The sequence below is a fragment of the Hyposmocoma kahamanoa genome, unplaced genomic scaffold (genome assembly GCF_003589595.1).
Source record: "Hyposmocoma kahamanoa isolate Upper Pololo Valley unplaced genomic scaffold, ASM358959v1 128, whole genome shotgun sequence".
In the NCBI taxonomy this organism is placed as follows: domain Eukaryota; kingdom Metazoa; phylum Arthropoda; class Insecta; order Lepidoptera; family Cosmopterigidae; genus Hyposmocoma; species Hyposmocoma kahamanoa.
Genome location: NW_020653456.1, coordinates 1,024,106 through 1,037,409, shown reverse-complemented (window position 1 = coordinate 1,037,409; position 13,304 = coordinate 1,024,106). Strand labels below are relative to the sequence as shown.

The 13,304-nt window shown below is 36.8% G+C and overlaps 1 protein-coding gene across 1 annotated transcript in view; it reads right to left on the bottom strand.

Moving 5' to 3' along the window:
• The window catches only part of LOC113240237 (probable G-protein coupled receptor 158), a 382,545-nt gene that overhangs the window by 64,703 nt on the left and 304,538 nt on the right, over positions 1–13,304 (bottom strand). Inside the window, exon 4 of the mRNA XM_026477487.1 lies at positions 6,891–7,014. Within this exon, the coding sequence (XP_026333272.1) occupies positions 6,891–7,014 (124 nt within the window). The remainder of the gene's footprint in view (positions 1–6,890; positions 7,015–13,304) is intronic.

Below are 13,304 nucleotides of genomic sequence, written 5' to 3'. Positions count from 1 at the left end.
TCTAAGTTCTTTTGGCATGACCCTCGTACTAGAGCCGGTAGTGGAGCTAAGGATAAGTTTCCGGAACGGCCACTTGCATAAACAATATTTAAGAAGTAATTACAACATTTGAAAATGGAACTCTTTGGCTGTAGAATACAGTTTGTTTCATCTGACTGTCACTTATTTTTACATTGTGGCGTCATTTTAGAAATTGGTTGTCTACATCACCATGGACTTAACTCGTGAAAATTTTCGTGGTATGATTTTCTACGACTTTAAGTGTAATTTAACAGCTCAGCGGTGCTTCGCTCGGCTTCAAACTGCTTTTGGCGATGAAGCACCATGCAAGACGACTATTTATAGCTGGTTTGCACAATTTAAACGCGGTCGTGTGAATCTCAGTGACGAATTTCGTGATGGTCGCCCGTCCACTGCTGTGAACTACAAAAACATTGATGCGCCGTATAATCAAAACAGACAGGCATCAGATTCGGGGATCTTTAGGCAAAGGCATGAGTCAAATACAATCAATACTACAAAAAAATTTGGGTGTGAAAAAGCTGTGCTGCGTGGATCCCACACAATTTGACTGAGGCTCAAAAAACAGATCGCGTCACTTGGTGCAATGCCATGCTTATCAGATTCAACGAAGGGGCGTCAAATTTGGCGTGGGACATAGTAACAGGTGACAAAACATGGATTTATAGTTACGACCCCAAAACAAAGCAGCAATCGAGCGTATGGGTCTTTCGAGATGAGCGGAAACTAACCAAAGTGGCGCGCGTGCAAAGTGCCTCTAAGCGGATTATTGCTTCTTTTTTAAATAAAACTGGACATGTGGACATAAAACTGTAACGTGGACAAAAAGGATGAAGATTCAGCATTGCTGATTTTCAGGCTTCACTTTATAGCTATTCGCTTGCTGAAATGACACTTTGAGAATATCTGCCTAAATAAATTGTAAGTAAATTCGATGATCGCGACACGAAAGTTCCAAACCGCTGTACTGTTTGTTTATTATAGCTTGTTTTATGCGTTTGCCCATTCTAGACGTTTGCGGATTCTGTTTGGTGTTTTATGTGGTACTTTCTTTTATCTTTTATGGGGTTTCAGTGTTATAGTACAAGTTTGAGCGATGGAACAGTATATAATATGAAGCGATAAAATGTATGGTCAAAAAATTAGTCAAGTTTAGCGTTTCAAAAACACAACTTTGTGGCCTAGCTTAAGCGAAAGTAAAATAAGGGCTCGGTTATCATGAGTTTATTAGACGTAGAAAATGTAAGAACAAAAAGGTGTAACAAAAGTACAATGATGTAAAATTTATATTGTTTTATACTGATGGACCCATCAATATAAAACACTCCTTAAACAATGTTATGAACAGTCCGCTTACCCCAAGAGGACCTATTTACGTATTCTAATGATGAGAAAGAAGTAAATCACGTGAAGTTGGGGTTTTAAATGAGGATACTTCATGAGCACGTCCTCTCGCTTTAAGAAGATGAATAACGAAGAACAGGAATTAGAGAACGATTCGAAATTTCAAAAGTAAGTACCAGGAACCAGAAAAAAGGGTGATAAAAGGTGAGATGACGATGAAGGAAGTCGCATCGTCACATCGTTATCAGTCTTATTTTATTTTTATTTATTTATTTGATTCTCCAACAATGAGTACAATATACATTACAATAACATAATTATACAAAACATAAATATAATTGTTCCATTACTTAGAGGAGAACACGTCATGCACACTAATCGGTTTTTTTTACATAATGTTAACATTCTACAAACATACTAATTAAGAGAGAAAAGAGAATCTATAACTATTAGTGCAATACAAGTATTTTAAGATCACAGACATAGTTCCAAATCCGCTGAATTGTAATATTGCATATAAAGTGTACACATCCGAGAGAGGGGACAATGCAATCTGAGATTAGTACGATGTTTTGGAATGCAAAACAACCTCCTATTATGATTTCTCTGACGTTGAATTGGAGCGCTGAACTTAATAAATCTGGACAATTAAAAACCCTACTGATTTGTTCAAAAAAACTAAGTCGTGCATTTTGCGTCTTGTTTCAAGTGTAGTAAACCCAAAATCGTTTAAACGATCTACGAGTATATGAGTTGAGTTTCTTGGCCATATTGCATGTGGTACATGAATCTTTTCCGAAGTTTCTTATTTCTTATGCTATGAACATTGTAGCACGGTGACCAGACTACGCTGCAATACTCCAAGTGACTCCTAACCAAAGAGTTGTACATTATAAGTTCAACTGTTGGTTTTTTAAAGTTCATTCTCTTAATACAAATCCGAGCATTCTTAAAGCCTTTGCAACAATATTGTCGATATGTTTGTCAAACTTAATCTTTTTATCAAAGTAAACTCCTATATCACGCATACCATCCAATTTTTCAAGAGTTTCTAACATTAATCTATATTTCGTAGCTATAATGTTTTTGTTTCTAGTAAATTTAACGTGTTTGCATTTCTTAATGTTTAAAGCCATCCTGTTCCTTTTGTACCAACTTGAAAACCTATTGAGATCATCCTGAAAATGGGCTGAGTCAGCTAAGTCTTGAATAGACTTTACGGTCTTAAGATCGTTGGCAAACAAATATATTTTTGAATTGTGAAAACATGTGTAGATATCGTTGATAAACAGAATGAAAAAGTAAGGACCCAGATGAGATCCTTGCGGAATGTCGGACGTTGCCGCGTAAGAATTTAAGCTAAAACCGTTTATCATTACACTGAGATTACGCCCGGCCAGATAAGAATCCAACCAACTCAGCAAGGGTTCCACAATACAGCAACTCTTTAACTTATTGATTAAGATACCATGATGCAATTCACGCAAAATGCGGTACGGCGTGCTCTTTTTGCCCTCGACGTCAAGACGTCCAGTAGACCCGATGGCGTTCCTGCAATTGTGCTCAGGACGTGCGCTCCCGAGTTGACTCCGGTCTTACTCTCTCTGACTCTTCTCGTTTTCGTACCACTCAGGTAAAGTCCTGTCTTGGTGGAAGATAGCCTGCATTCACCCCATACCCAAGGAGGGTGACAGTACAGATCCGTCCAACTATCGGCCTATAGCGATAACCTCCTTGCTCTCCAAGATGATGGAGCATGTGGTAAACAATCAGCTTTTAGATTACCTCGAGGATTGCCAACTTATTAACGACCGCCAGTACGGCTTTCACCGCGGAGGTGGTGCTGGTGATCTTCTTGTATATCTTCGCGCATCAATGGGCAGCTGCCATCGAGAGCAAGGGGGAAGCAATGGCCGTGAGCTTATACATCGCTAAGGCTTTTGATCGGGTCTGGCACAAGGCACTTCTGTCGAAGCTACCATCTTACGGGCTTCCAAAAGGGCTGTGCACTTGGATCGCCAGCTTCCTGTCTGAACGTAGCATAAAAGTCGCCGTCGACGGATTGTGCTCGGACACCATGCTCAACAACACCGGCGTTCCGCAAGGATCTGTGCTATCACTAACTCTGTTCATGATATGTTATTAACTAGTAACATTCATTGCTATGCGGATGACAGTACCGGTGATGCCTATTATACAGGTCGCACAAATATGCCCCACCAACAAGTGGAACAAAACAGACTGCAACTTGTGTCCAAAATCGAGATTTCTTTGGAGCAGGTCGCAGAATGGGGGCAACAGAATTTAGTAAAATTTAACCTCGCAAAGACACAAGTGTGCTGCTAAAAAATCCCCATTCGTAATAGCGCCAAAGTTCCAGAATACTGCCCTTACCATCTCAAAGAGTATTGGATACTTGGAGTCGACATCACGAGCGTAGTCCAGTTCCGGAGTCATTTGGAGAGCAAAGCCAAACTGGCTTCAAAAAAGCTCGGAGTGCTCAATAGAGCGAAGCAGTACTTCTCTCCAGGTCAACGACTTTTGTTATATAAAACACAAGTACGGCCTCATATGGAGTATTGCTCGCATCTCTGGGCAGGAGCTCCCAAATACCAGCTTGATCCACTTGACTATAGAGTTGGATAGCCAACGTAGGGCTGTTCGTATTATCGATGATCCCAAACTAACACAGACGGTATGGAGCCCCTTAGCTTACGGAGAGACGTTGGCTCTGTGTGTGTGTTCTACCGTTTTTATAATGGGGAGTGCTCTGAGGAACTTTTCGAACTGGTGCCACCGTCTCGTTTCTACCATCGCACCTCCCGCCAAAGAAGTAGAGTCCATCCCCACATCTTAGATGCCTGGCATTGCAAGACCACACGGGCATCTCGTTCGTTCCTTCCTCGAACCTACAAGATGTGGAATGATCTTCCTCCTGAAGTGTTCCCTTTGCGCTATGACATGCGGTTCTTCAAAAAGCGTGTGTACAGGGCTCTCAAAGGCTGGCAAACGCATAGGCAGCTCATCTGATGTTGCAAATGTCCATGGGCGACGATGACCACGATCAAGTGGCTCGTCGGCTCGTTTGCCTCCTTCTTTACATAAAAAAAAATGCACTGTGACGAAAGGCTTGCTGAAGTCGGTATAAACCGCATCCACCTGTGTAATTGCATCTACAGCCTCCGCGAGGTCTTCAGCGTACGTCATTAAATTTGTTGCTGAAGAACTATTTTTGATAAAACCGAGTTAGACGCTCGTGTTAGATCAAAAGTGGAGACGTGCCAAGATAAAATTGGACAAATTTTACCTTCCAATACCTTTGCCAATGTAGAAAGTATAGCAATGGGCCTCTAGTTGGATACTATCGATTTGTCTCCACTCTTGTAAACCGGAATTATTTTGGTATTTTTCCAAGCTAATGGAAAGACATCACTATGCAAGATTTATTAAAAATGATTGTAATAGGAACTGATAGTCTGTCGGCGTTACGAGATAAGAAAACTTGTTAGTAGAGAAATGTTGTCAGGACCAGATCTAAACCCTTTAGAGCTTTGCATATCTGCATTTCCGTAATAGTTATCGTGCTTAGTGTACTGTTACTGCCGCAACTATTAGACTCGGTACATATTACCTCCCTCCCAGTTGACCTTCCATAAACGGATGAGATGTGCGATGCAAATAAGTTACATATAACGTCAGTTTCATTAGAACTGATGACTCCATCGGACATAGTGTCTGGATGGATACTGGTGCCGCCTCGTTTCAGTGTTAAATAGCTCCAAAAGTACTTAGGATTTTATTTAATTTTAGATTTCAACATATATATGAATTATAGAATGATATGACCATTGAATCACATTTTTTAAGAACATGTAGTGAAGTTTCATCCATAGGATCTGAATTTGAATCTTAGTCTAATCTTGTCTTCTAGGCAGGTTTCATCTTAGATAAACGAGACGTAGTGACGTGTTTACCGCAGTATTAGAATATTAAACAACAATATCAGCCGAGTAAATGTAGAAAAACTAACCATTCTATATTGTTTCGGGCCTCTTGTGTTTGTGATACCTTCGTTGTTTCCGGTTTCCATAACACACTATTCATTCAGAGCAAGATTACATAACTATTCCCTAGAATAGCACAAAATATTTGATGTTCGGCGATAGCGCCGCCGCCCGAGGTTTACTTTGTCATACGTGGATATGCAAGGGTTGTCACAAAATAGAGAAAATAATAATTGTGATTTTTTATTGTAACATAATCATTTATAATAATAGATATAAATATAGATAAGTAATAAACAGTTACTTGAGTTTGTTAATAAACAAAGACTCACTTGTGTTGCCCTTTCAAACGTTTATGTGACATTTTAGTTTTAGATGTTTTCAGTTTTCTGTTACAAAATTTAACAATATGGTGCACTCGCAATCGGAGGAACAAATTAATAGTAATTAAGTAAGATACCATGAACTTGGTGTGATTTAAATTCTTTGTTACTTAGGAAATGAAACTATTTTTCCGGATTTAAATCGCGTATATTTGTTTTTTCAAACAAATCGACGTTTCGGGCCCTTTACAGGTCCCATGGTCACGGTTGACTGAGGTGGTACAGTCTTCAACCAGTTACGTCTAATATTGATGCAAACCACCCTATTTTTCCACTATAGTTACAATAGTTATAAATTAAATATCTTATTTTTAATTTTACAAAGAAAACATTCTAATTTACGCTACATTAAGTGTTACAAATTATTTTATTGAATGAATTTTTATTAAGTTCAATTTATTATTAATTAATAATAGAAATTAGAATAAACTAAAACATATTAATTAGTACTGCAGTCTTATGTCTGTTTGGGATTTTTCATTAAAGGAAATATTGGATCCCTAACTGGTGGTACGGAGAAATCATCTTCCCTGTTGAAATTAGGATGTTTTTTAATTTCAATTGCCTCCCGCAGTATCCTGGGTAGATAACGTACTTCTTTTGCAAGGACCTGGAGTTTGCCAAACTTCATTGAATGTGTAGGTTTATCCATGACATGCTCGCAGACTGCAGACTTGTTTACGCGACGGTGTTTGACATCAGCTATATGTTCTTTGACGCGGGTACAAATACTTCGCTTTGTTTGTCCAATATAAGAGAGACCGCACTCACAGTCAAGCTTGTAAACTCCTGCATCCTGCATACTTTGTTACTTAGTAAGTAAAAACATATTGGTTCCAAGAAAGGAACGAAAGTATTGCCTAAAACGGGCTTTTAACTTACGACAATATCCATTATATCATTCGCTATTACATGTATTTACAATAATTTGCGTAGGGTTCGCTAAACATATTCAAAAATATATTACATCACGCACGTGTTTACCCTTAACGCTCGATCCCACAAACTAAGCGTATTTGTGGGAAGCGACCAGCGGCGCACGCTTCCCCACGAATTCCCCACCGTAGCTTTGCGCAAGTACATTAATAACGCAACTGTTAAATTTGTAAAACTGTGGTGTTACTAAGTATTGGCATACCTCAGTGGTGGCCTTCTTGCATTTGTCGGTGCCAGCGAAGATGTTCAGCTGTGTAGAACCAGGTTTAAGAGGACACTGGTCAATGTCCACCCTCCGAAGATCTATGTCAATGCCGCTGGTTCCCCTGAAACAATATGAAATATTTTTTGTAAACACACGTTCGCAAACATTTGCATAACTTAAAAAAAAGAACTCGCAATGCAGCGAAATCTATGTACTGGAAATTTGCCACTAAGTTTGTCATTTATGAAGCGTGCCAATCTTTCATACCATATTAATATGGCGTACCTAATTTAGTTTCATAAACACGCTCGCAAATATTTGCATATTTTAAATAAATGCTTCCATGGAACTCTATACCGGCCTAGGCCAGTCCAGTAACAAAGAAAATCCATTTCTGTTCGCTGCTCTAAACTTTTAATATCTTTGTTATTACAATGAATAATGTAAACAGACTAAAGAAAAACTTTCATATGTATTCGAATAGTAGTATCAGTTTCCGCAATTGCGAGAATTAAAAAAAAAACAAAAGCCTCTCGCGTCCGACAACCCCCGCGATGTAAATGAATATGAATGATCTCAGTACAGAGTACTAAAAAAACCGACCTCAAAAGTACGTGGAATTACGTCTATTTGCTAAGTTTTATTGAAATATCCCCTAGTTCGCCACTATACAGGACTTGACACTGGAAATAATAAAAATAGGTTCTCACTACGACACTACTCAAAATATATCGAGAGAAAAACGCCTTGAATTGGAGAAATAGCAAAATCAACCATTAAAGTAATTGCTCCTAAATTAATGTTAGGCGCTATTTATGAAAATGAATCTTCATGCGTGAACAGCCACCCTAAGAGGTGGATGATTTTCTTCAAAATGAAATGGGACTACTATGGAAGTGAAACATGAAAATCGGTTCACAAATACTGAAGTTATCGCGTACCATACATACAAAAAAAAATACAATCGAATTGAGAATCTCCTCCTTTTTTGAAGTCGGTTAATAAAATAAGAACAGGTGGAGAAAATTTTATACAGCTCTGACGTCGGCTAGCGACCGATGGCGACTGATGGAGCAGCGGGCGGCGCAGTGCGTCGTTAAACCGGTGCGCAATTTTCAAATTTTGGGATAAATGACAATTTAATAACTACAGGGCTTCAATTGAAAACCAAAATCTATCAGGTTCTGTGTAGTACTTAATCTTAAACTCCATGTAAAAATTATGTGCAAAGTTAGATACTTAATTAGTTTTAACTTTTTTTATAATACGAAGCGAGGGGACGAATAAGTCGTACGCCTGATGGTAAGCGACACTGCGCAGTACCATTCAGAGCTTTAAATCACAACGATCTAATAGCACTACTACTCCTTGTGAAAGAGTTGGTCCAGGGAAGTACTGCCACCTTACATATTTCTGCTGTCTAGCAGTAATGTCAGCATTATTGTTTTCCGGTCGTGAAGGGTATGGGTGCTGGTGAAATTACAGGCGCATGGGACTTGTCAACTTATATCCCAGGGTGACGGACTGTAACTGTTATGGACAGGCGTGTAACTTACCATCAGGCGCACGACTTGTTCGTCCCGTCACTTGATATTGTAAAAAAAGATAGAGAGAGAGAGAGAGAGAGAGAGAGAAGTTGACAAGTCCAAGGAGTGCACATATGGAAGTCAATCAGTAATTAAAACGCGGTGATAGTTATTTGGGCCAATTTTAATGATATCAAATGTAATGTAAAGTTATAGTAAAAATAAAAATTTCTAAAATTAGACCATTAATTTAGAGTTTTTCCATTTAAAAATTCGGTCTGTATAGCGCAACAACTTAAAACAGAAACCAACAACTTAAAATTTAAATATTCTGCGTATTAATGCAGTTACTCGTCATTTTCATTTTCGTTATTACTAAACGATGAAACGTTTACTAAGTAAACTGTAACGCAATTAATAAAGGAATTTCCGAACGGATCAATTCAGTGAAATAGATTAATACAAATTGTATTTAGAGCTTCCTCGGAGATAGCGAAGTGATAATGGCTTATTGTAATATTTGTCTCAAGTAACAAGAATTCGCGTCCATTATTACCAGTGAAGACGATTTTGAGGAGTTATTAAGAGGGTACCGAACTTCTAGCGCTAAATCATTTTAGGTATTCTAAGCATTTCGTATATGTGTGCATGAGGCACACGTTTTTAAAGCCGTGACAAAGCGACACAACCTCTACTCTGTATGACAGCCGAAGCAGGACTAAAGTAGGGATGCACAGTGTTGCCATGTACAAAATCTGGTCGACGGTGATTCCGCTCTTAAAATACGGTAGATCCTAAGAAATTATGGTCATTAGGCCCGGAAAAAACATTGTGATAATGGTATATTACTGATTTATGATGCTTTCAATAGTAACTTAACTTAGTAAAAATAACCTTTTATGAGAGTGAATTACATTATTTTAGCTTATACTTAAGTAAATATGATTGAGAAAAACCATTTTCGTGCTTAATTTACTTGTTACTTCAAAGGAAAATTAAAAAAAAAATTAGAAATTAAATCTGAACATTTACAAAAATTAGGAGAGGAATTATTAAAACTTTAGTAAAAAATTGTCTAAATTTTTATAAAACAACAATTACCAAATACAATCTCTTCATTGTTATAAATGTTTTGATTTGATCTTTACAACATTTCTTCAACAGGCTTAAAATTGACGCATATTTGCCTATGCCTGTAAGAGTGCTGCTGCTGCTGCTGGCGTTTTTTTATTGCGGTTTTAACAATACTTATGATCTTCAAAATGTATATTGTACAAGAGATTTCTAGCAAAATGGTAAACGGTTCAAAAAAAGAACCAGAAGATTGTTCTTCGCCCGATCGGGCAGGGAATGAAACAAAATCAGAATGCGAGGCAAAAGAATGGAATAATTCAAAATTTGAATTTAAATACGAGTGTGAGAATAAAATAAAAAAAACTTAAATAAAAAGGTGGGATGACGATGTAAGGAGGTCACACCGACACATGCCTTTAGATAGACTGCTGCATCAAACGATTTCCTTATAGGGGCCGGATATCTTTAATAGTAAAGGAGGTGCGAGATCGATATGCTTTACTACAAAAATCCAACTGCTGCAGATTACGGTAGATTTTGTCACCGTTGTCATGTGTCGACAGTAGGTGGTAGATTTGTGCTGAGTACGGTACATTTACCATTTACATTACCATTCGTTTCTAGAAAGATCGATTCAAGTGTATACGATCTAGCGATTTCTTTTATCGATTCATATCAATGCGATTTTTAAGTAAATCAATTCAACACTAATCGAATAGTCGGCGAATCGAATAGTCTAGATCGTATTAATAATTTAAATAAAACAGTCTCTTTTTCATTTCACCACCAGGCGCACGACTGGTCCTCAATTGGTATAAAAATAAAAAAATAGAAAATTTCGTTAGATCTGCTGTTTCGATCTGTAGCTCATTTGGTAGAGCGGTACTTCTGGTTTGGCACAGACACAGGTGCGAGTCATGTTAGGTCGAAGCAATTTTTCTTTGAGTTCGATCATTGCATTAATAATTATAACAAACTAGTACAGTAGTACTTAATACCACAAAAATAAATTAATATCATGATAGTAAAACCTCTGAAAGACCTTTTCTTGAAAAATCCTATATACTCCGTAAAAGAATTTATGGACTTTGAATTGTAACGAATTCAGTATTTTCTATTTTTATTCTAATTTTTACCGCATTAACATACTCTTGTATAATTGTTATCAACTTATGACGATCCTTGATGGAGAATGGTATTTGATATATAATTTAATGACAACAATATTATATAATGAATTGTTAATTTTCTAATTATTGTGTGCTTTTCTTATAATTTTCCTTTTCGTCTAACGATCTCAATATAATTTCTTATACTTTGACATGTAGTACAATTTATACTGTAATGTTATATTTGAGAAATAAATGAATCTGAATCTGAATCTGAATCATGTTGTTAAAAGGAAATTAATATAACATCAAAAACTTATACTCATGCGTGTTGATGAGGCAAACGATCGAAGGACCATAGCAACTGGAAAGCTGTGTCTGTTTAACCCGATCAAAAGTATCAATTTGTTAAAATATCCATTAAGTACGACATTTGAGCACAAACATTTGGTTTACACACGTGTGTAAAATCCATAGAATTTCAGACTTCCAAAATAATAAAGAAATAAATGTTAAACAACATCATAGACGTTGCTCCGATCCCAAAGTAAATACCTGAAAAAAAATACTTCGGAAACAACGACGGTAACACAAACACCCAAACTCGGACAATGTAGAAAAGTTTTCGAAATTGACCCGACCGGGGATCGAAACCGGGATCTCGGAGATTGACACCACGAAAACCGGTTTGCAAACCACTCGACCACGGAGGTCATCAAATAGTTTTTTTTTAATTTTATTTATCCTTTCAATTACATTTTTACAAATAAGATAAGGTTTTTTCTAACTTCATAAAAGTTTATCGGGAGAGTTTGGTTGCTACGCTTAAAATTACAGTTACATAAACATTACATTCAGTTACCAACATTATAGTTTTTCAATATTTACCTGCATTGTATCTAACAAATATTTTTTATTTCATTTTTAACTTTTTACTATCTTTAAGGTTTTTTTAAGTATGACGGAAGACAGTGATGTAAACAATGTTGAAATTAAATAATCCTTAGTTCTTTTATCATATGCGTTATTTGTTTTAAAAGTTTCATAGCGGCCCGTTGTTGCTTGTCTTGTTGGATAATTGTAATTTGTTGGCACTTTACATTCATGACTTGAATATGTTTGTAATATTTGAGAAAGCAACATTTTTTTCTACAGGAATTTTATATTAAAATTATATTTAAGGGCATTTAACAAAACAGCAATAAATACTATGTAAGGATAAAAACAAACGAGAAACGTTTTTCAGAATGAAGACCCTGTAACAGCTCCGCGCTCTACAGGCCAATTTTTACATTCTCTCCATTCTCTTGTACGAAGCAGAAATTTGGACACTTACAGAGTCTATATGCAAAAAAAGTGGAAGCATTATTAAATACCTTCAAAAGAAGGAAACTGAAGTATCTGGGTCATATGCTGAGAAATCCAAAGTACGATCTATTACAATAAATAATTCAAGGCAAAAATACAAGAAAGGAGAAGTGTAGGAAGGAGAGTGTCCTGGTTCAGAAATTTGTGCCAGTGATTCAATAGGAGCCCCCGATCATTATTCAGAGCTACAGTGTCTAGAGTTCAGATTGCCATTATGATCGCCGATCTTCATTAAAACATGTCACATGGAGAAGAAGAAGGGTATAAAGTTGCTATAGCAGCCACAACGCGATTTTTGTATAAGCCGTTGCACTATATGCACAAATTTGAACCCGCGTGATCCCATACATATTTGATGCACGAAATTCTAGACGGTAATTGCTTCAGATTGGCTTTGTTGTTCGGGAAATTCAACCGAGTTGAAAGTGCCTGCCTAAATTTGTGTGCATTACGTTTAACGATCAATACTTTATAGATAGGTAAAGAAAAACAAGTCTACATTTCTATTGTTACAGAGAATAATTTCCGTATCATAGACATCGATATCGTAACAAACCTGACTGACATTTGTAGAGAAATTGGGTTATTGACATACCTGGGAACATTGAAACGAGATATATAATCCCCTCTAATTGATTTTTATATATCTCATTTAGTTTCAATTTTATTGCTAAGCAAAATCAGAGTAACTAACATTTTTTATTAAGTGCCAACATCTCGAGTCACCAAAATGCAATTGAGACCATATATCACAGTCAAAATTTTAACGGCCGACTGGAGTGCTGTACCGAATTATATCGAGGCGATCGGAGTCTTAAGTAGGTCTTTTGCAGACATTTGAAAATCCACTTAATTGTCCCCCTTAACAATGTTGATTTGGGACTGTTTGCTTGAACGATATTAAATAAAATAGATGAAGATTATACGTGGAATTGAGAGAGTATTTTATTATGCAATAGAAGATATCACTAATTAGGGTTAGCCGAAACGTGTCGATAAAAACCTGATGTATGGTAGTGTATGTTGGACATGGCAGAAGAAGTAAAATAGTATGTATTGTATTGTATAATGGACCAGCAAAGACAGACTTACGGATACGTCCGTGTAGTTTTAAAGAAAATACATGAACTGATGGCAAGTCTACGAATTTTCATTTCATCTGATTTCATCTGCCCAATCAAATGTATAAAAATAAAATTATGCATAAAACACAAACAAAACTGAGTGCAGTTTCTACCAATACGGTAATAACTTTAACACCTTCTTTCCGTAGTCAGATATAAGTTTAAAAAATTATATCTGATTTCTCTAGAGGCAATCTACGGACTTCTATG